This window comes from Camelus dromedarius, chromosome 9 (assembly GCF_036321535.1).
Source record: "Camelus dromedarius isolate mCamDro1 chromosome 9, mCamDro1.pat, whole genome shotgun sequence".
NCBI lineage: Eukaryota > Metazoa > Chordata > Mammalia > Artiodactyla > Camelidae > Camelus > Camelus dromedarius.
Window position 1 is genome coordinate 69,326,435 of NC_087444.1, and position 18,895 is coordinate 69,345,329.

Here is an 18,895-nt window from a genome sequence, read left to right on the forward strand (position 1 = left end):
TCGACCCTGCCCCCAGGACTTCTGACCAAATCCGTTTCTCTGCTCCGCGAAGCATTTCTGTGCCGCCCCTTCCCACTGGCTCCGCCAATCGTTCGTCTTGGTCCCGCCCCTCTTTCACCGCCAATCGGCTCTATTTCCCCCGCCCCGTGTCCACTGAGTCCACCAATCCCTGCCTTCGGGAAGCGTGGCCAGGTATCCCGCAGCCCCAGCGGGTCGCGCCGGAGGGGGGTGGAGGCGGAAGTGGCGGCGCCGGCCCCGGGAATAGGAAGGAGCCGGGGCTGCAGCCCGAGTGGAGCGGCTGCCAGCCGAGGAGCAGGCGCGGCCGCGTCGCCATATTGCGGCCCTAAGTGGCCGTGACCGAGTCATGGCTGAGACCTACGGTAAGGGTGGTGGGCTGTAGTTAGGGTCTGGGGTCTGGGCCCAGGGAGGATGCGGCCTGTGGGTATGGGGCGGGGCTTTATACCTCAGGGGGCGGGGTCTGGTGGAGGCTGGGAGGGGCTTAGTGAGTCTGATGCTGAGCTTAATCGATTTGGGCGGAGCCTGAGGGACTGGTGTGTGGGCGAAATAGATCTGGGGCGGGATTTGAGGAAACCAGTCTTGTTGGATCATGGTGGGCCTTGAGGGAAGGGGTGGGCTTTAATATGTCTGGGCGGAGCCTGAGTGGATGGGGCGGGGCTGGCTGTGTGAATGGCAGGGGTCAAACTGGAAGGGCTAGGGGAACCCTGAAGGGATGCTCTGTACCCTGGGACTACTCTGGAGAGGTCTGAAATGCGGTTGGGGGTGAGTTGTCCTTGAATCAGGGGGTTGGGCTAGTGGCAAGGGGTGGGGCTTAAGCTTGAGAATAGGGGTAGTGTCTTGGGGAGAGGGAGGGAAAGAGGGAATGAGAATTGGGAAATCCAGATAGATGGATAGGAGGTGGGAGAACAGGATGCGGAAGAAAGAGCGCTGGTTTGGGAGTCACAGGGAGCTGCATTCACTCAGCAAATAGAGAAAAGCAGAGGGAACAAGTGCAGAGACCCTGAGACAGGAACCAGATTGTCATCTTCAGGGAGTAGACTGAAAGCTGGAGGCTAAAGTGGAATGAATGAATCAGAAAGTGGTAGGAGGTGAAGTCGTAGGGGGCAAGGGCAAGACTGTAGTCCTTGATGAAACGGTTTTCAGAAGGCTTTAGCAGTGTAATAGCTGATATCTTGGACTCTGGAGCCAGTTGGTCTGCGTTGGAATACCAGCTTTGCCTAGCTGCAGGAACTTGGGAAAGTCAGTTAACCTTTCCAGCTTCAGTTTCCTCATCTGGAAAATGGGGATGATTATTAGTATACCTCCCTCACAGAGTTTTCCTGAGGATTAAGTGAGTTGTTGATGTAAGTAAAGATATTTAGAACTGTGCCTAGTATGTGGTAAGCACTATATAAGAATTATGTTAATTTTGTTACCCATTGTCCTGTGTCTGCCTGTGTCTGTTTCTCTCCCCGTCATTGTGATGTTCTCTCCGTTTCCATCTTTTCCTATGTATCTTTCTCTCCACATGGGTTTCCTTGATTTTGGCTCCATCTGCTCTCAGACTTCCTCTTCAAATTCCTGGTGATTGGCAGTGCAGGAACTGGCAAATCATGTCTCCTTCATCAATTCATTGAGAATAAGTGTGAGTTTCTGGGAGTGGTCCTGGGAACTAAACTGTGGGCATGGGTGTGGTGTGGGCAATAGGCAGCTGTCGGGGTGGGCAGGGGCAGGGCTGGCTATAGGTACAACTCCAGTGCTGGCTGCCTGGTCCTTACCTTGGTATGTGCTCTTTGCTAGGTCCTCCTTGAGCCTCAGTTATCCCAGCAATGACAATGGGTTTGTACAGGCTGAGGAGGCCTTGGGGGACAGCGAATCCTCTGAGTCCCTGCACTGCCTCTTCTCTCCCTCCCACTCCCCAGTCAAACAGGACTCCAACCACACAATCGGCGTGGAGTTTGGATCTCGGGTGGTCAACGTGGGTGGGAAGACCGTGAAGCTACAGATTTGGGACACAGCTGGCCAGGAGCGGTTTCGGTAGGTGGGCTGGGCTCCCAAGGAGAGAGAGTTGGGGAGAGGGGAGGAGTGTACAGAGTTACCTGGAAACATAATGATACAAGCAAGGAGACACTGAGAGGGCAGGCAAGACAGAGGGAGCGGGATAAGAGATTGTGATAAGCAGGTAGATAGAGTCAAAGAAAGAAGGCATGTTAGAGAGAGGATGACAGGGACAATGAGAAAAAGATTGAAAAAGGAGCCTAATGAAAAGTGAGGCAGGAGTATAGCTCAGTGATAGAGCGCCTGCTTAGCATGCCTGAGGTCCTGGGTTCAATCCCCAGTACCTCCATTAAAAAGAAAAATTTAAAGAAACAAAACAAAACAAAACAAAAGCAGTGAGAGAGCCAAGGAGGGACCGACAGAGACTATGTGGGAGAGACTCATGGGCTGGAGAGATGGAGACTTGTCCCCAGGGAGAAACGAGGCCTGAAGATGCTTGGGGTGGGGCAAGGGGTAGAGATTGGCAGAGAATGAGTAGAACAGAAAGGGAAACTTGAAAGAGAGATACAAACACTCAGAAAGGGAGAAGGAGGGATCGGGAGATAAGGGGACTCAGAGAAACAGAGGTGAGAGACAGAGACAGGGAAAGTGGGACAGGTGTGGCCAGAGAGATGGAGGAATGGATGTTTTGGGAAGAAAGGGAAATGTGTGGGGCTCGTATGCCTTCAGGAAATGTCTGCAGAAAAGGTAATAGACACCCAGAAACCTGGAGTCTGAGAAATAGGGAGCAGGGAGAGAGAAACAAGGGAATCCAGGCCATGGGGACATGTGGTCCCTGGGCAGCAGTACATAGCTGCCAAGTTAATATCTGTGTGTTAGTTCTCTGTGTGAGGTACTTAGAGCCCAGAGACAGAGAGAGAGTGCAGGGGAGACAGGTGTGAGACGTGGGCCAGGTTTGCAGTAAGTACTCAACAAATGCTTGCGCAGTGATTGTGTGAGTTCTGGAGGGACCCAGCCTGGTGACACAGGGAGATGCATACAGTTGGCCACTCTGGGAAGGGGGCCTCCCCTAGACAGAGCAGGATAAGGCCAAGGGGATGTAGTTGCATAGTGCTTGGCCAGGACTGGGCAAAGGGGGTGAACATAAAATGCCGGCTGAATGAATGAATGAATGGGAAAGGGTGAGGATGAGAGAGGCAGAGTAAGACAGACAAAGATTAAAGGACAGTTAAACACACACACACACATAAAAGAGGGAGAAAGACACCTACCAATGAAGACGTATAGAAAGACAGGGACACACAGAGCCTCAGAGAGAGGGAGAGATGGAGACAGAGGTGGGCGGCTAAGTGAGAGATTGAGGGAGACAGAGAGACCACGAGTGTGAGAAATTGTAGTGAGACCAGACCACGGCCAGGTTGAGGGTGATGGCCCAGCGGTGAAGAGGGGGCCTCCGAACCACCAGTCTCTTTCCGCAGAGGGGGGCAGTCTTGGGGCAGACCCCAGCCTCGGGGGTGACTGGGTCCCCCTGGCCCCACAGGTCGGTGACGCGGAGCTATTACCGAGGGGCGGCTGGAGCCCTGCTGGTGTACGACATCACCAGGTGGGTGCACGGAGTGGGTGGGGCGGGGCCCGGGCTGCCTTCTCCTACATCTGCCTCCCCTCTCTCTCTCCCTTCTCCGCAGCCGGGAGACCTACAACTCGCTGGCTGCCTGGCTGACAGATGCCCGCACACTAGCCAGCCCCAACATCGTGGTCATTCTCTGTGGCAACAAGAAGGACCTGGACCCAGAGCGTGAGGTTACCTTCCTGGAGGCCTCCCGCTTTGCCCAGGAGAATGGTGAGGGCCATGCAATGGGCCAGCAGGGAAGGGGGATCCTCCCAGGAATGGGGGCAGTTCAGGGGGGCCTGTGGGCCTCCTGGCTCTCTGTGGCTCTGCTCAACAGGGGAAAGTGGGGATTTAGAAGTCTGGGTTCAGATCTGAGTGTTGCCACATGTGAGCTGTGTGACCAGCCTGGTCCTCAGTTTCCTCATCTGGAAAGTCAGGGCCGTAGCATTTCTGCCTCACATAGTGCATGATGGTTAAGGGAGGTGGTCCATGGGGAGCCCTCAGCACTGCCTGGAGGGATGGGCGCTTGATTAATGTTGGCTGCTCAGAAGGTTTTGACCATCATGGGGAGACAGCATGGGGTATTGGTATAAGGTGGAGACTGCAAACTCCGATGGCCCTAGGGGACAGGCACATTTCGTGAATAAGGGAGATGGGACAGGGTAGACCCCAGGTTAGCAGGCACTGGCATTAGGGGAGTAGACTAATTAGGGGACTGACAGCCACATCAAAAGGTATGCAAGTATACTATGAGCAAAAAGACCACAAATAACAAATATTGGTGAGGATGTGGAGAAAAGGGAACCCTCCTACACTGTTGGTGGGAATGTAAACTGGTGCAGCTGCTGTGGGAAAACAGTATGGCAGTCTCTCAAAAAACGAAAAATAGAACTACCTCATGACCCAGCAATTTCACTCCTGGATATATTTCTGAAATAAACAAAAACGCTAATTGGAAAGATACATGCACCCCAATGTTCATAGCAGCATTATTTACAATTTCCAAGATATGGAGGCAACCTAAATGTTCATCAACAGATGACTGGATAAAGGAGATGTGGTAAATGCACGCGCGCGCGCGCACACACACACACACACACACACACTGGAATACTACTGAGTCATAAAAAAGAATGAAAAAATTTTGGGTTCTTTTTTTTTTTTTTTAAATCCCTCCCCACCCTTAACAGAGGCACTGGGGATTGAACCCAGGACATCTTGCATGCTAAACATTCACTCTACCACTGAGCTACACCCTCTACCCACCAAAAGAATGAAATTTTGACATTTGCAGCAACATGGATGGACTTGGAGGGTATTATGCTAAGTGAAATAACTTAGGTGGAACATCTGAGGAACAAAATGAGACGCAGCAGGTCCAAGTCAGAGTAGAGGTTGGGGACTGACTGAGGCCCTGACCTTCCGAGTGTCTTCCCCTAGAGCTAATGTTCCTGGAAACTAGTGCTCTCACTGGTGAGAACGTGGAGGAGGCTTTCCTGAAGTGTGCCCGCACCATTCTGAACAAGATTGACTCAGGTGAGGCCCCCAGCTGACCAGGGTGGGAGTGAAAGGCAGGGTCCAGAGGTCTCCAAAGGACCAGTTCTGACTTTTCCCCTCCTGCCAGGTGAGCTTGACCCCGAGAGGATGGGCTCTGGCATCCAGTATGGTGATGCTTCCCTTCGTCAGCTGCGGCAGCCTCGGAGTGCCCAGGCCGTGGCCCCTCAGCCCTGTGGCTGCTGAGACCTACGGAGCCAGGTGGGATACTGGGGACTCAGCGACTGCAGGGCTGGTCTCCTGGCAAAGGGGAGTACAGAGCAGAGACAGAGACACTGAAAAGGAGAGATGACAAGAGAAACAAGAGTGAGAAAGAAAGGTACAAGAACACTTGAGTTAAAGTAGCCACCTTCCCAGCCACAGGAAATCCACCCTCCTTTCCATCCCACTGCCGGCTCTCTGCCCTGGATCTCTGACCCTCCTATTCATAATCTGTGAAAGATTTCTCAAGTGCCTACTATGTGCCAGGCCCTGTTCAAGGCACTGGGGATATGGCAGAGGGTAGAACAGACAAAAATCCCTGCCCTGGTGGAGGAGGCAGGCAATAAACAAGATACATAAGTAAACTGTGTAGTTAGGGAGATCAGAGCTGTGGAGAAGAATAAAGCAGGACTAGGAGGGTGGGGAGGGGAGGGGTGGCATGTTAAACAGGATGATAAGGGGAGGCCTCATTGACTAGGTGACATTTGAGCAAAGACCTGAAAGAAGTGAGGGAGAGGGTCATGTGGGGACCTGGGGAGAGAGTGTTCTAAGCAGAGAGAACAGCCAATACAAAGGCCCTGAAGTAGGGTTGTGCCTGGCCTGGGTGAGGAAGTCCAAGGAGGCCAGTGTGGCTGGAGTGGGTGTGGGTGTGTGTGGGGGTGTGTGGGTGTGTGTGTGTGTGTGTGTGTGTGTGTGTGTGTGTGTGTGTGTGTGTGTGTTGTCGGGTAGATGAGCAGGACATGAGTTTGGGGTGGAGGCAAGCAGATGAGTTAGGGCATTGTGGGCCCTGGGGAGGACTCTGGCTTATACTCTGGGTGGGATGGGAGCCATAGGAGGGCTCCAAACGGAGGGACAAGATCTGATTCAGATGTTCACAGGGTCCCTCTGGCTGCCTATGTAGGAGAGACTGTGGGGAACAGGGGTGGTTGCTGGGAGGCCAGGGAGGAAGCCACTGCAAAGCTGAGGTGAACCGCTGTGGTGGACAGGACCAAGGTGGGGGCAGAGCAGGGGCTGAGAAAGTGGGTAGGTTGGTATTCTCCCTGATCTCTGTCTCCAGTCTTGTCCCCTCTTGATATAGTCACTGAGCCTTCCTAAAGCACAAATCTGATCTGCCCCTTCCCTGTTGGAAACCACCATGGCTCCCAGGGTCCATGGGACACAGCTGAAGCACCTCAGCCTGGTGTTTGACCCTCTGCAGGGGCTGTCCCCTGCCAGCCTCACTGGCCTCAACTCACACCTCTCCCCACCTGACAGGCCACTGTGGCTACACTGAAGTTCTTTCCCTTTCTCTGGGTCTTTGCTCCTGCTGTTCCCTCTACCAGGAACACTTTTCCTTCCCTCTCGTCTCTGGTAACTGCTTCCCCCTCCTCCAGGAATCCTTGTTTGTTTCCCTGTGTTTGGTCCAAACTCCTTGACAGGCTTGAACGATCCCACAGGATTTGGTCGCATCCCCACTTCTCCGGGGGGGGGGAACATCTTGCTGATTCTCATCTCTGTGCTTCATGCCCACCCCCTTCCCCAGCCATTGGCAGCTCCAGGGTTGCCTTGGAGCACAGTGGTTAGACTTGGGATATATGTACTTTGAAAGCAGAGCCAACATAAGTTCCTGATGAATGGATATGGAATTTGAGAAAGAGGAGTCATGGGTGAACTCTCTGGGCAGTGCCCTCTTTTCCTTCCAGGCCTTTGCATCTGCTGTGAGTGCCTGGGTGTGCCTGTCCCCCTGCCTCCTTTCTGCCATCCAACATCAGGTCTCTGCTAAAATGACTCTTCCTGCAGGGAACCTGTACTGGCTTCCCAAATGGGGTCACTCCCTCTAGACGGGCGGTCTCACAACTGCTCCTCCTTTTTAAAGTGTTCAACTCTGTACACTTGATCATTGTTATCCGTACAGTTTTGTCTTCCCCATCTGAGAAGGGAAGGAGGTGAGAGATCATAGTCTACAGAGCTGGGATGCCTGTGTTTATACTCCAACTCTGTCACTTCGTGGCTGTGTGATTCTGGGCAAATTGCTTAACCTCTCTGGGTCTTGGTTTCCTCACCTGTAAATGGGGCTGAAAGTAGTACCAACTTCATGAGGGTGTTGAAAAGATTAAGTTACTTCATGTAAAGTGCTTAGAACAGGGCCCAACTAAGACATGATAAATGAGGGCTGTTTATTAGTTTTCTTCTTATCCATTTAAAGACTCTGGGCTGTGTACTCGTCACCTCAAGACTTAATTTTGAGTCTGTTTTCGGGTTTGCCCTCAGTGTAATAAGACAGTGCATTTTCAAACTTTGTTGACTGCAGTCTGCAGGGGGAAATATATTTTATATGTTGATCTAATACAGTCATACATGTATAAACCAAAGTTTTCCTTGTACTAATATTCTTTTTCTTAAAATCAAGGTGAAATTCACATAAGTGTAGCCATTTTAAAGTGTACCATTCAGTGGCATTTAGTACATTCACAAGGTTGTGCAGCTACCACCACCGTCTAAGTTCCAAAACATTTTCATGACCCTAAAATGAAACCCCATACCCACTCTCCATTCTGCTCAGCATCTGGCTCCCACCCACCTCCTTTTTATCTCTGTGGACCAACATTCTTATTACATATGAAGCGCTCTGTTATTCTCCATTCTATTTTATCTATTTCAATTTTTAAAAATTGCTCAAGGCCCACCAAACTGATTTCCCAATCCCCAATACAGTGTTGCACATTGGAATCACCTGGAGAGCTTTATGAGCAACTGATGCTCAGGCCTTACCGCAGAGATTCTGAAGTGATTTTGGGATTTCTAGAAGCTCCCAGGTAATGCTATCTGGAGCCAAAGCAAGAACCAAAATGTGTCTCCTCAGTCTGGAAAACACTGGAATGAGACCTAGAGCTGGGGTGATCCAGGAACATAGACAAACACAGATGCAAAGGTGAGGAGACAAAATTTAGAAATCGCCATGGCCTTCTACAGACTCAAGGAGACAACTCTCTGAGGAGAATAAACAGAGAGGTGCACGTGCCCTCAGAGTCAGAGCCCCAAGTCACCTTCATGGACAGACAAGCCCAGACAGGAGGGCAGGAAGAGACCCAGAAATGAGGCAGACACCAACTGGACAGGCCCAAGATCCCTCCAGTTCACCGCACACTTTTCTTTCAGCTCAGCTGTTCTCCAGGACCAGCCCTGTCCTTCCGGCTGGGGCCCAGACCCAGGCCCTGGGAGGCCGAGGCCCTCACCTGCCCTGGCCCCAGAGAAGCTGCCCTGCCACCTGTCCCCCTTCCCTGGCCTGGTGGGGCCTGGCTGAGGGGCAAGACTGAGCCACGGGGGAAGGGGGAATCAATACCTGCTGCTGCTTCCTCTGTCTTGGCTAACCCCTGTTCCCCCAAACTCCTGATCATACTCAAAGAGTTCCCAAAGCCTGAAACCAGGGCCATTTGGCCTCAGCTCCCCTGGCCCTGCTGTTGCGAGTACATGTTATTTATTACCTGGAGGCCTGTCCTGTCCCTATCCTGCCCCCATAAAGCATTGTTTACACCTGTGTCATGGCCTCTGTCATTTTGGGGTGGGAGGGAGGGGAGACTGAAGAGGTTCCAGATGGTGTTTGTAGCCATGTTTTGGGGTTGGACATGGTGTGGGGGTCTACCATGACTCTGTGGCTTAGGTGTCTGTCATGGAGGGAGTTTGCCTGCATATGTAACACTGATGTCCCTTTGTGATGTGTGTGTGTTGGGATCTGTAGGAATGTCTGCTGCTTGTGTGTGTGTGTTTGTGTGACACTGTTGCCTGTGACTACTCTGTGTCCTTGGAGATTGTGTCCATGAGGCTGGTGTTGTTTGAGACACCAAGGCTAGGGAATGAGAATTCAGGCCTGTTCGTGAGCCCTGGGTCTGGGCCAGGTGGGTGATAGCTATCTATGCATGTCTGATGTCTGAAAATCCGAGGAAGTGACTGATGTTTGGTGTGTGACTGTGTATGTGTGCCCTGAGATCTGTGTGAGTTTTGGTGTGAATTTGGCTCTTTTGATACCTGACCATGAACCCTGAAGACTGTGTGGGTCTTTCTGCAACCCTGACTCCTGTGCAAATTTGAGATCGGTATGTTATTCCTGTGTCGAGGTGAACCTCAGATAACTGCACATGCTGTACCAGAGACAGGTGCAGCGCGCTCAGGACATCAGGACACTCCCAACTGCTCACCCACCACCAAGTTGTCCTTAAACCATCGGGAGGCCTGAGTCCTGGCTCAGCCTGGCTGGTGGTGAAGAGGGCAGGGTATTTAAATAATCTCATCAGCATAGTCCTCCCAGGCTAGGTCGTCTAAAATGTTCAAAAGACTGAAGGCTGTCATGCGAATGTCTTCTCTCCGTAGCTTTCGTCATAATTGTCCCGATGGGACACAGCAGAATGGGTCAGGATACGTTTGCACAGCCTTTCTGGTCATCTCTCCCTCCTCGCAAGGACGTTCCTCCCTTTTTCCCTCCGTTATAAAAAGTCCTTACGTAAATTACTGGTGTGCAAATTTACATACATTTCCCAACTAACTGCGCAGACGTTTCTCAGTATCTCATTCCTATTCTTGGGCTGTGAGAAGGCGGGGCTGTCCATGTAAATAATATCGACGATTTGCATGCCACTCCCCGATCAAGCTACTCCTCTTTCTGCGCAGGGCTCTTGGCTCAGAGGGGGGTGGGCCTGTCTATGTAAATATAATTATTTGCATACCTCTCCCACCCTTCCTTGGCAATATATGTGCAGAAACCACCCCCAGCTTTGGATCCAGCCCTTCCTAACGGCGTTCATTCTCTCGCGCAAAAAGGGCGGAGCAGAGGACGCAAACAAGCCTTGCATCGGTAACCGGCCCACTTCCCCTTTCCCGAGGATGGGGGTCTTCTGAACTTCCTCGCCCCGCCCCGTGTGGCCCGCGCCTGCGCGCGCACCTCCTTCTCCGCCCGGGCGCGATCACGTGCCCACCGGGCGAGGCGGGGGCGGAGCGTCGCGGGTGGTGGGGGCGGGGTATGGCGCGCTGTGCGGCGCAGGGCGGCTGGCACAAACGGCGGCGCCGCGGCCGTAGGAAAAAGCTCGGTAAGGAGAGCGCGGAGAGGGAAGGGAGAGGGGAAGGAGAAGGCGTTCGAGTCGGGGCGCCGGTGGGAGCCGAGTGGGGAGTTGGGGGCCGCTCGGGGCACGCCTTGGTGGAGCGTGGAGACCCTGGGGAGGGTGGGGGTGGGGCGTGGGGGAGGGAACGCGCGCCGGGCACGTTGAGCGCCGGCCGTTGGGGGGGGGGTTGGGGTGGGAGCGAGGAGCTCGCGGCGGGCGGAGGGGGATGGGAGGGGTGGTGGCATGGGGTCCAAGCGGTCCCTAGGCCCTACCTCTGTTGCCTGCTGCGCCCTGAGGGGTCCCAAGGCCCGCACTGAAGGGACTTGGGAGGGGAGCGCTTTTTACCCTAGTCCTGTCCCCAAAGCGTGAACCTTCCTCCACCCTTCCCTCTGTCGCTGTGGACCCTGCTCCCACGGCTCCCTTCCGTCTCTCTCTGTCTCAGGACCTCCCTTCCGTCTGGGTGTGTGTCAGCCCCCAACAAGCTTCCTCCTGTTGGGCCCAGGTCGACCCCTCCACCCCGTTCTGTCCGGCTGTTTCAGACTCGCCCTCCCATCTTCTCTCTGGTGTGTTTTTCTCTGGGTTCCCCAGTTTCCACTGCCTGTGGATCCCCACATTCTCATGGTCTTCCAGGCAGATCCCCACCCCCTCCTCCCCGTCTGTTTGTTTCTAACTCTCCTACTCCCCCCTTCGCCATCGTTTTCTACTTAAGGTTCTCTCTTCTGTCTGTGGGTCTGTGTCTGTCCGAAGATGCTCTGTTCCACAGCCCCCACTGCAGCCCTCTGTCTTTGGGTCATCTACCCAGCCTCCTCCAGCTGCCCCCCTCATTGACCCTTGTCTGTCAGTGATTCCTCCCAAATTCCCAGAGTTTTCTTCCCCACGTGGCCTCAGGTTTTGGGGTCTTTGTAACTGTGTATCTTCCTTTCTACTGCCCTTAGCACTCCGTATCCCTTCCCCCAACCTACCTGCCTGTAGCTCTTCTCACATTCCTTTCTCTCTCTCTCTTTATCTCTCTCTCTCTCTCTCTCTCCAGCCACCTTGACAGGTCCCTTGTCAAGTCCCTAGGGACAGCAGAGGACTTGGGGACCAGCAAACACCCCTAGGGCACGGGAAAAGCCTCTGCCACCTGCCCTGCCTCACCCTGCCGCACGCCAGGCCCAGCCGCCCCAGCCCCCGGCTGCATCAAGTGGAGAAGGAGGAGGTGGAGGAGGGTGGCACCATGGGCCTGGGCCGTGCCCTCCATGCCCGGGAGATGAAGACATTGCTACCATGGACAGCCCGTGCCAGCCGCAGCCCCTGAGTCAGGCTCTCCCTCAGTTGCCGGGTTCAGTGACAGAGCCCTTGGAGCCTAGCCGGGCCAGGATGGGGGTGGAGAGTTATCTGCCCTGTCCCCTGCTGTCCTACCACCGTCCAGGAGCGCCTGGTGAGGCCTCGGCGGGGAGTGGGACCCCCAGAGCCACAGCTACTTCCACCACAGCCAGCCCCCTGCCAGAGGGCTTTGGTGGGCAGGATGGCGGGGAGCTGCGGCCACTGCAGAGTGAGGGTGCTGCGGCGCTGGTCACCAAGGGGTGCCAGCGACTGGCAGCCCAGGGCGCCCGGCCTGAGGCTCCCAAACGGAAATGGGCAGAGGATGGTGGGGATGCCCCTGCACCCAGCAAGCGGCCCTGGGCCAGGCAGGAGAACCAAGAGGTGGAGGCAGAAGGGGAGGGCTGCAGCAGTGGCAATGGTGAGGGCAGCGCTGGGCTGAGGGAGGAGGTGCTGCCCTCTGCTCCTGAGCGCCTGGCCCTGGACTATATTGTGCCCTGCATGCGGTACTATGGCATCTGCGTCAAGGACAACTTCCTGGGGGCGGCACTGGGCAGCCGCGTACTGGCGGAGGTGGAGGCCCTGAAGCGGGGAGGGCGCCTGCGTGATGGGCAGCTAGTGAGCCAGCGGGCTATCCCGCCACGCAGCATCCGTGGGGACCAGATTGCCTGGGTGGAAGGCCATGAGCCGGGCTGCCGAAGCATCGGTGCCCTCATGGCCCATGTGGATGCTGTAATCCGCCACTGTGCTGGGAGGCTGGGCAGCTACGTCATCAACGGGCGCACCAAGGTGAGGCTGCAGGGACCTGGTGTGGGGGGGGTGTTGGGGGTGGGGTAGGGGGCTGCCCAGCACTTGTTTGTTGGGTTCTTGGTCTCTGAGCACCAGTGGGTTTGGAGACAGGCTTCTGAGGTAACAAAGGGGTTTAGGCAGCTCCAGTGGAGGGGGTGTTGGAGTTCAATGTGGGCTCTCATTCCCTGTGAGCCTTAGTTTGTGCACCTGTAAACCATGGGTTTGACCTGTAGTCATAGTCGGTTCTTCACCTTGCCAGGAATCCTCTTGAAGAACCTGGGAAGACGTGCTGACATTCATGGCTCCACACCTGTACATGGGTCATGGTGTAGTTCCCGGCTCCCTGATGTCTGTGCATGGGTCCTAGACCAAGGGTGGTCAGTTTAGACAGGCACATGTTTCTGCCTCCGTCTGTCCATCTGCACCTGTCTGTCCTTGTCTTCATTCTCCCCTGTTTCCTTATCTTTTGATCCATACCTGTCTTTTCCATCCTATCCACTATCTGTCTCTGGACTGTCCATTCTGTCTCCCAGGCAGGAGAACCAGGAGGTGAAGGGTGGCCATGGGGAGGTGGATGCCAGGCAGCGGGAGGAGGCACTGGTGCTGAGCTGCATTGTTCACTGTATCCCATACTCTGGCATTTGCATTAAGGACAGCTTCTTGGGGGTGGCCATGTGCTAGCCCAGGTGGAAGTCACGTCTTCATCTTTCTTGACCCTCCCTGCCCTAGTTCCTGCCCTCCATCTTTCCTTTTCTGCTTATCCCTTCATCTTGTCTGTTTCTGATCTGTTTCCTTGACTCTCTGCCTTTGTGTTTCTTCTTGGCCCGTTTGTCTTGCTTTAGAGTAGTGTTATTAATCTCTTTTTGGAACCTGGGTTTTTTTGTTTTTTGTATTTTTTTTTTTTTTTGAGAATCTGCCAAAAACTACAGACCTTCTCTTAAGAAAAATGCTCATTTGATCGGTGTTCATGGGCAGTCATCAGGACCTTCTGGGTCTCCAGCAGCCCATTCGAGAACCTGGGATCAGGAGCCCTGCACAAGACAATAGTCCATAGGGCCTTTTTGGTCTGCTGAAATGTTAATTCTTTTCGTGTAGGGTGTAGGCCCTGGCCTTAAGTCCGAGGTTTGGTGATTTTTGGACAAGGCCCTGTAGGGAGTGCCCACTGCACAGCACCAGTGATGCCTGGCTGACGGCACAGACTGTGTTCTGCCCTGCGGGCATGAGGCTGTGCTGCTGCTGTCCCCTCCCTCCTTCCTCTCCCTCAGATCCCATCTCGGGTGCTGCCTCTGTGCAGCTTCTGTCTCAGGCTGAAGCTGGCTCAGAGACCAGGGCTCCCCCGGGGCCGAGGCCAGTATCCTCCCCACCCCAGTTGGAACTTGTCCTACTTCCTTCTGCCTCCTGTTACTTGATAGCTGGAGAGCCAGGGGCAGGAGAGAGCAGTGAGAATCTCTCTGGCCACAAGGTGCTCAGCACCTTCTCCCCAGGGTCACCAATCCTCACAGGAGGGAGATGGAGGGGAGACCACAAGATTGAGTGGCCCAGGGCAGGATACTTCTCTGAGCCTCTCTTGGCTCATCCACAGAATTGGAAAACCAGGTTAAGTCCCCAGCTAGTCTGTGGCCATTTTAGGAGGGGAGAGGAGGGAGCAGATCTCTTTTCCTTTGGTGCCTCTGATGTGGCTGGGAATGGGTCCTGGAGGGAGGGGGTGGGGGTTGGGACTTTTTTAGCCCTGGGAGGTAGGAACAAGCCTGGCTGGACTGAGAAGGGAGAGGAGGAGCCAACCCAGTCACTGGAGTTCCTCTCAGACCCTCCCCTGCCCCAGTGAGACAGCAACTTCAGGCTTCCCCACCTTTACAGGGCAACATATGGGCTTCCTCCCCAGGCTCTGGAGTAAGACAGTGTGGGGTGCTGAGGTGGGGGACCACGGTGGTGGTGGTGGCACGGATTCCCCATGTGGCTGCAGCCCGTAACAACCTGCCTCTGGGTCTTCCCTGGATGCAGCTTATGTGTTCTGCCTTTGCTCCTCTCCTTAGTTCCTCCGCTTAGTCGACCTGCAGGTGGGAGGGAATTGACTCCCACTGGCATCAACGACCACCATATGGGACCCCAGGAGGCCCTTTTAAAAGCAGTTTGGAGGTGGGATCTGCTGTCATTGGCTCAGTCCTGAGATTCTGACTTGGGGGTATGCTTGTGCAAATGCTTTTGAGGGGGTCTTGGCACGTTGATCCTCGTTGCCCTTTCCCTGGGATGGGAGGGTGAGGAGCAAGTTTCCATGTCACTCTCCTTGTCCCTTTCCCTTGTGAGGGCAGGAGATACAGATGCTTCTCTGGGACCAGAGAATGCACACATCACCCCTGCCACACACACACATACAGATGAGTGTAACAGGTCTTTAAAGGGCCTGTTTCTGTGCCCTTTACAGGCACAAGTCCCATTCCATGCCAGACTACAGAGGGTGTCCCTGCCTGCATGGTGGGAGACCCTGGAAGGGTGCCCAGGGCAGGATGGAAGGGAGGCCTTGAGACCTAGAGGTGCGCTTTCAGTCAGGAGCTACCCCCGGGCACTAGGGAGACAGACCTGGCCCTAGGGGCCGGTACTAGGGAAACAAGTACCTGTACTGATTTTGCACTGAGAGGGGTGGAATGGGAACTAAGCCCAGGTGCCTTCTGCTAGAGCACTCAAGGTGCTCCTTGACCCAAGACCTGAATAACAAGGGGGATGTTCCAAGCAGGAGCAGAGGCCTTGAGGATCAGCTTGGCTTAGTCAGACAAGAGCCAGAGGGCTGCGAGGCTGGAGATGGAGATGAGGCCAGTGGCCTTGGAGGCTGTGGTCAGGAATTTATTCTGGGATGCAGTGAGGAACTGAAGGGATTTGAGCAGTGGCAAGCTGGAGTAAAGGGTCTCTGGCTGCTGTGTGGGGGAAGTGGCTGCGGCACTGGACCCCCTTGCCCCACCCCATCATGCAGAACCAGCAGAATCTCTGCTTGGATTCTAACTGGGGAGGTCTTCCCCGTCCCTAATCAGTGACTCATTGATTGCCCCCCTCCATGTTCCCCCCCCACCACAGCTGTGTTCTTTCCTCCCAGTGAAGCAGTTTCTCAGAGCACTGACCCGTCTGCAGGGAGTGAGCAGTGGAAAAAAGGTTCTCCTTTGGAACTTGGGGGACAGGTTCTTGCTGTCATCTTGCTGTCAGAAGTGTGGCTCTCTACTAGGTGGCCATACCAAGTGGCAGCCCTTCTGGCCTCTCTTTCCCAGGGCAGGTGCTATGGGAGACCAGGTGCACATGTTTAATGTAGAGCCATTTTCCCTTTTTTGCTGGGGGTGAGCCCTGGGGAATAATAAGTGGGGAGGAGGCTGAGATGTTGAGTCAACCTGGCCTGCCATGGGGTGCCTGGCAAGCCTCCTGTTTGGCAGCACATGCCGATCTGTTTGAGAGTGTTTATCTTGGGGCTGTCTTAGCTGGCTGTGGCCCACAGGTGTAGCAGCTTTAGTGAGGAGCAGTGGCCAGCGGAGCCCCTCCTGGCATCAGTGTGGGGTGGGGTGGATCAAGACAGATGGTCCCTAGCTGGGGAGGAGGTGGGGGTCTTCATGCCAGTGCTCCCCTGTTTGTCTCCTCAGCCCTCCCAGTAGCTAGGGGCAGAGGGTCATTTCAGCCCCTGCTCTGGCTTTCCATCACATGTCAGGCACTATGTGGGGTGCTCTTCCAGGCATTTATCTCGTTCGTGACCTGTGAAATGGTTGTTAGCTCCATTTCACAGATGAGGAAACCGAGACAGGGAAGTTAAGTCACCTGCCTAACATGACAGCTCATATGGCAGCTCTGAGACGTGAACCCAGGAGTCAGGTCTGCAGGAACACCTGGGCCCTTTCCCTCACACCACATCTTTGAGAAACCAAACTCTTAGTTACTCATTGAGCCACATGTTGGTGCCAGACTCCAGGTGTGGATGGGGGTGTGTGTGTGTGTGCGTGCTGTGTAGTGGGCTATTGAGGCCCAGGAGCTGAGGTTTCTGGCAGATGGGGGGTTGGCTGAAAAAGAAAATCTGAGCACTGGAACCGTCGAAGCCCAGAACACTTGAGGAGTCAGGGAGAAATGAGGGGTGAGAAAGAAGGTAATGGCTGCTTTGCCAAACGTCCCTGACTGCTAGCCTCAGTAAACCCACCTCCATCCTCTCTGCCAGGCCATGGTGGCGTGTTACCCAGGCAACGGGCTGGGGTACGTGAGACATGTGGACAACCCCCATGGCGATGGTCGCTGCATCACCTGTATCTATTACCTGAACCAGAACTGGGACGTCAAGGTAGGGTGTTGGGGGTGGGGTGGCGTGCATCGGCTTGGTTTTCCACTCCCAGCTCCGCTCCTAGCGTTGTCCTGTTCCTCTTCTCAACCCATTCTGGGCTGTGTAGTCTGCCTGATGGCTTTTCTTAGGAAGTGGCACCTCTCGCACCTCTCTCTCCAGCTCACTGATGGCAGCTCCCCCTCTTTGGGGAATGGTGCTGTCCGCCCAGCCCCCAGCCTAATAAACACTTCCCCCACCCCATTTCCTGTTTTTGGTAGCTTCCTGCAGATCTCCATGGTGATGCAGACTCTGGGCTGTCATTCATTTTAAGAGCCTGAATGGCGGGGAGGGGGTAATGTGTGTGGCTGCTATGCCCCCTGATGGGTTCCTGGGGGCCCGGCAGTGCAAGGCCGGACTGGCCAGCCTCCTGCCTCATCCTCTGGCCTGCCCTCAGGTGCATGGCGGCCTGCTACAGATATTCCCTGAGGGCCGGCCCGTGGTAGCCAACATCGAGCCACTCTTTGACCGCCTGCTCATTTTCTGGTCGGATCGGCGGAACCCTCATGAGGTGAAGCCAGCCTATGCCACCAGGTATGATCCATACTTTTGGGGATATGCCCAGGTGCTCCCACTGTGTCAACAAAGTCTTGTCAGATCCCTGGAGTGACTAGGAAGTAATGAAATGCTGAGAAGGGGCCTAGGTGGTAACAGAACCAGGCTCAGAAGGTGGACTCTAGTGTCACTATGGATCTGGTGGCTGGAGTTAAAGAAGAGTGATCTCTAATCGCCCTCTGGGGCTGCTCTGGTCCCCAGGTACGCCATCACTGTCTGGTATTTTGATGCCAAGGAGCGAGCAGCAGCCAAAGACAAGTATCAGCTAGGTACCTCCTTCCCAAATGGCATCCCCCTTCCTTAAGTCCTCCCTATTCCATGTACTTCACTAGGCCTCAGGCCACCTCATCAGTCTCTCACTGAGTCCTGCCACTCATTTTCCCCCATCTTTGACCACTCTCCTGGTATCCCCAGCATGAGTCCCGTCTCTTCTGCTCCTTTCCCCATATTCCCAGGTTTCCTTGGCCTTTTTGTTCCTTCCCTGATGACTCACCATCACCATCTTCTGTCCCCTGTCACCCCCAGCATCAGGACAGAAAGGTGTCCAAGTACCTGTATCACAGCCGACCACGCCTACCTAGTGGCCAGCCCCAGAGCTGCATGGACAGACAGCTTGCTGTGACTTCGAGAGAGCCTTGGCCTGGTGCTTCCTGGCCAGCAGCCCACCAGTCTCGGTGCCTGCTCCTTCCCCGCCACTGCCGCTGCTTCTGACTTTGCCTCTGTCCTGCCTGGTGTGGAGGGCTCCGTCCATCACTGAGGACCAAGGAGGAGAGACTTCTGCTGCCCTGGGTTGGGGGCTGGGGTTATGACCTGGGCAGGGGCCAGTGTTGGGGGCTACCATTACTGGATTCGGGGGCTTGTGTCCTGCTCTGTCTGGTTGTGCCCCTCTCAGGTTTGGAGAGCTGGAAGGAGGCATTGCCACCTCCCACCAGGATGCAGGATTTGGGGTTGGGGTGAGTCATGGCCTCTTGCTGGCAAAGGTTTGTGGGGGGAGTATCCCCGAGCCCCCCACTCTTCCAGCCTGGAATGTGAAGTGACTCCCCAACCCCTTTGGCCGTGGCACCTTTTGGACTTGGCTGCCGCTGCTTGGGCAGAATCAAAGGTGCTGGGAGGAGCATGGGTGTGAAAGTCCTGTCAGCCAAGAAATAAAAGTTTACCTCAGCTGCACACATCTGCCTCTGGCTCCCTCTGGGTAAGGAGAAGCCTCTATATGCAGTTCAGAGCCTTTATTGACCAAAGGGGTTGAGGAGCTCTGAGAGCCAGTGAGCAGAGAGTGGCTGAGCCTGACCTCAGTGGGCCACAAGGCAGAGCTGGAAGGCTGGGGGGACATTGCCCAGGCCAGTGCACTGGGTGAGGTCAATGTTGGGGGGGGGGCTCCCTAGAGGTTGCAGGCAGAACAGCTGTAGAATGAAGGTGAGGAAGAGGAAGGTCTCCAATAGGGCCAGGCCTGCACCCAGGCACATCCACTTTCCTAGGGACGCA

At 54.8% G+C, this 18,895-nt stretch overlaps 2 protein-coding genes across 3 annotated transcripts; both read left to right on the forward strand.

Moving 5' to 3' along the window:
* Positions 1 to 129: 129 nt before the first annotated feature.
* RAB4B (RAB4B, member RAS oncogene family) lies at positions 130 to 8,877 on the forward strand. The gene is made up of 8 exons (XM_010985226.2): positions 130 to 380; positions 1,562 to 1,642; positions 1,920 to 2,034; positions 3,536 to 3,598; positions 3,681 to 3,835; positions 5,045 to 5,140; positions 5,229 to 5,359; positions 8,498 to 8,877. The coding sequence occupies exons 1-7, from the start codon at positions 365 to 367 to the stop codon at positions 5,342 to 5,344; spliced, it is 642 nt and encodes a 213-aa protein (XP_010983528.1). The 5' UTR covers positions 130 to 364; the 3' UTR covers positions 5,345 to 5,359; positions 8,498 to 8,877.
* A 1,438-nt stretch (positions 8,878 to 10,315) lies between these two features.
* Positions 10,316 to 18,580, forward strand: EGLN2 (egl-9 family hypoxia inducible factor 2). 2 transcript variants are annotated; one of them, XM_031458744.2, is made up of 6 exons: positions 10,316 to 10,419; positions 11,462 to 12,522; positions 16,703 to 16,822; positions 17,256 to 17,392; positions 17,615 to 17,682; positions 17,939 to 18,580. In XM_031458744.2, exons 2-6 carry the CDS (start codon positions 11,698 to 11,700, stop codon positions 17,992 to 17,994), a joined length of 1,206 nt encoding a protein of 401 aa, XP_031314604.2. In that variant the 5' UTR covers positions 10,316 to 10,419; positions 11,462 to 11,697; the 3' UTR covers positions 17,995 to 18,580. The 2 variants fall into 2 exon arrangements, with proteins under 2 accessions (XP_031314604.2, XP_031314605.2); XM_031458745.2 differs by lacking the exons at positions 17,256 to 17,392; positions 17,615 to 17,682.
* The last annotated feature ends 315 nt before the right edge of the window (positions 18,581 to 18,895 follow it).

What these genes read in the sequence shown, in the direction of transcription:
- EGLN2 (XM_031458744.2), top strand. Translation starts at nt 11,698, where the DNA reads ATGGACAGCCCGTGCCAGCCGCAGCCCCTGAGTCAGGCTCTCCCTCAG. An exon ending in TCATCAACGGGCGCACCAAG is followed by an intron (nt 12,523 to 16,702) that starts GTGAGGCTGCAG and finishes CCTCTCTGCCAG; the next exon opens with GCCATGGTGGCGTGTTACCC. An exon ending in ACCAGAACTGGGACGTCAAG is followed by an intron (nt 16,823 to 17,255) that starts GTAGGGTGTTGG and finishes GCCTGCCCTCAG; the next exon opens with GTGCATGGCGGCCTGCTACA.
- RAB4B (XM_010985226.2), top strand. An exon ending in CTGGTGTACGACATCACCAG is followed by an intron (nt 3,599 to 3,680) that starts GTGGGTGCACGG and finishes CCTTCTCCGCAG; the next exon opens with CCGGGAGACCTACAACTCGC. An exon ending in TCTGAACAAGATTGACTCAG is followed by an intron (nt 5,141 to 5,228) that starts GTGAGGCCCCCA and finishes CCCTCCTGCCAG; the next exon opens with GTGAGCTTGACCCCGAGAGG.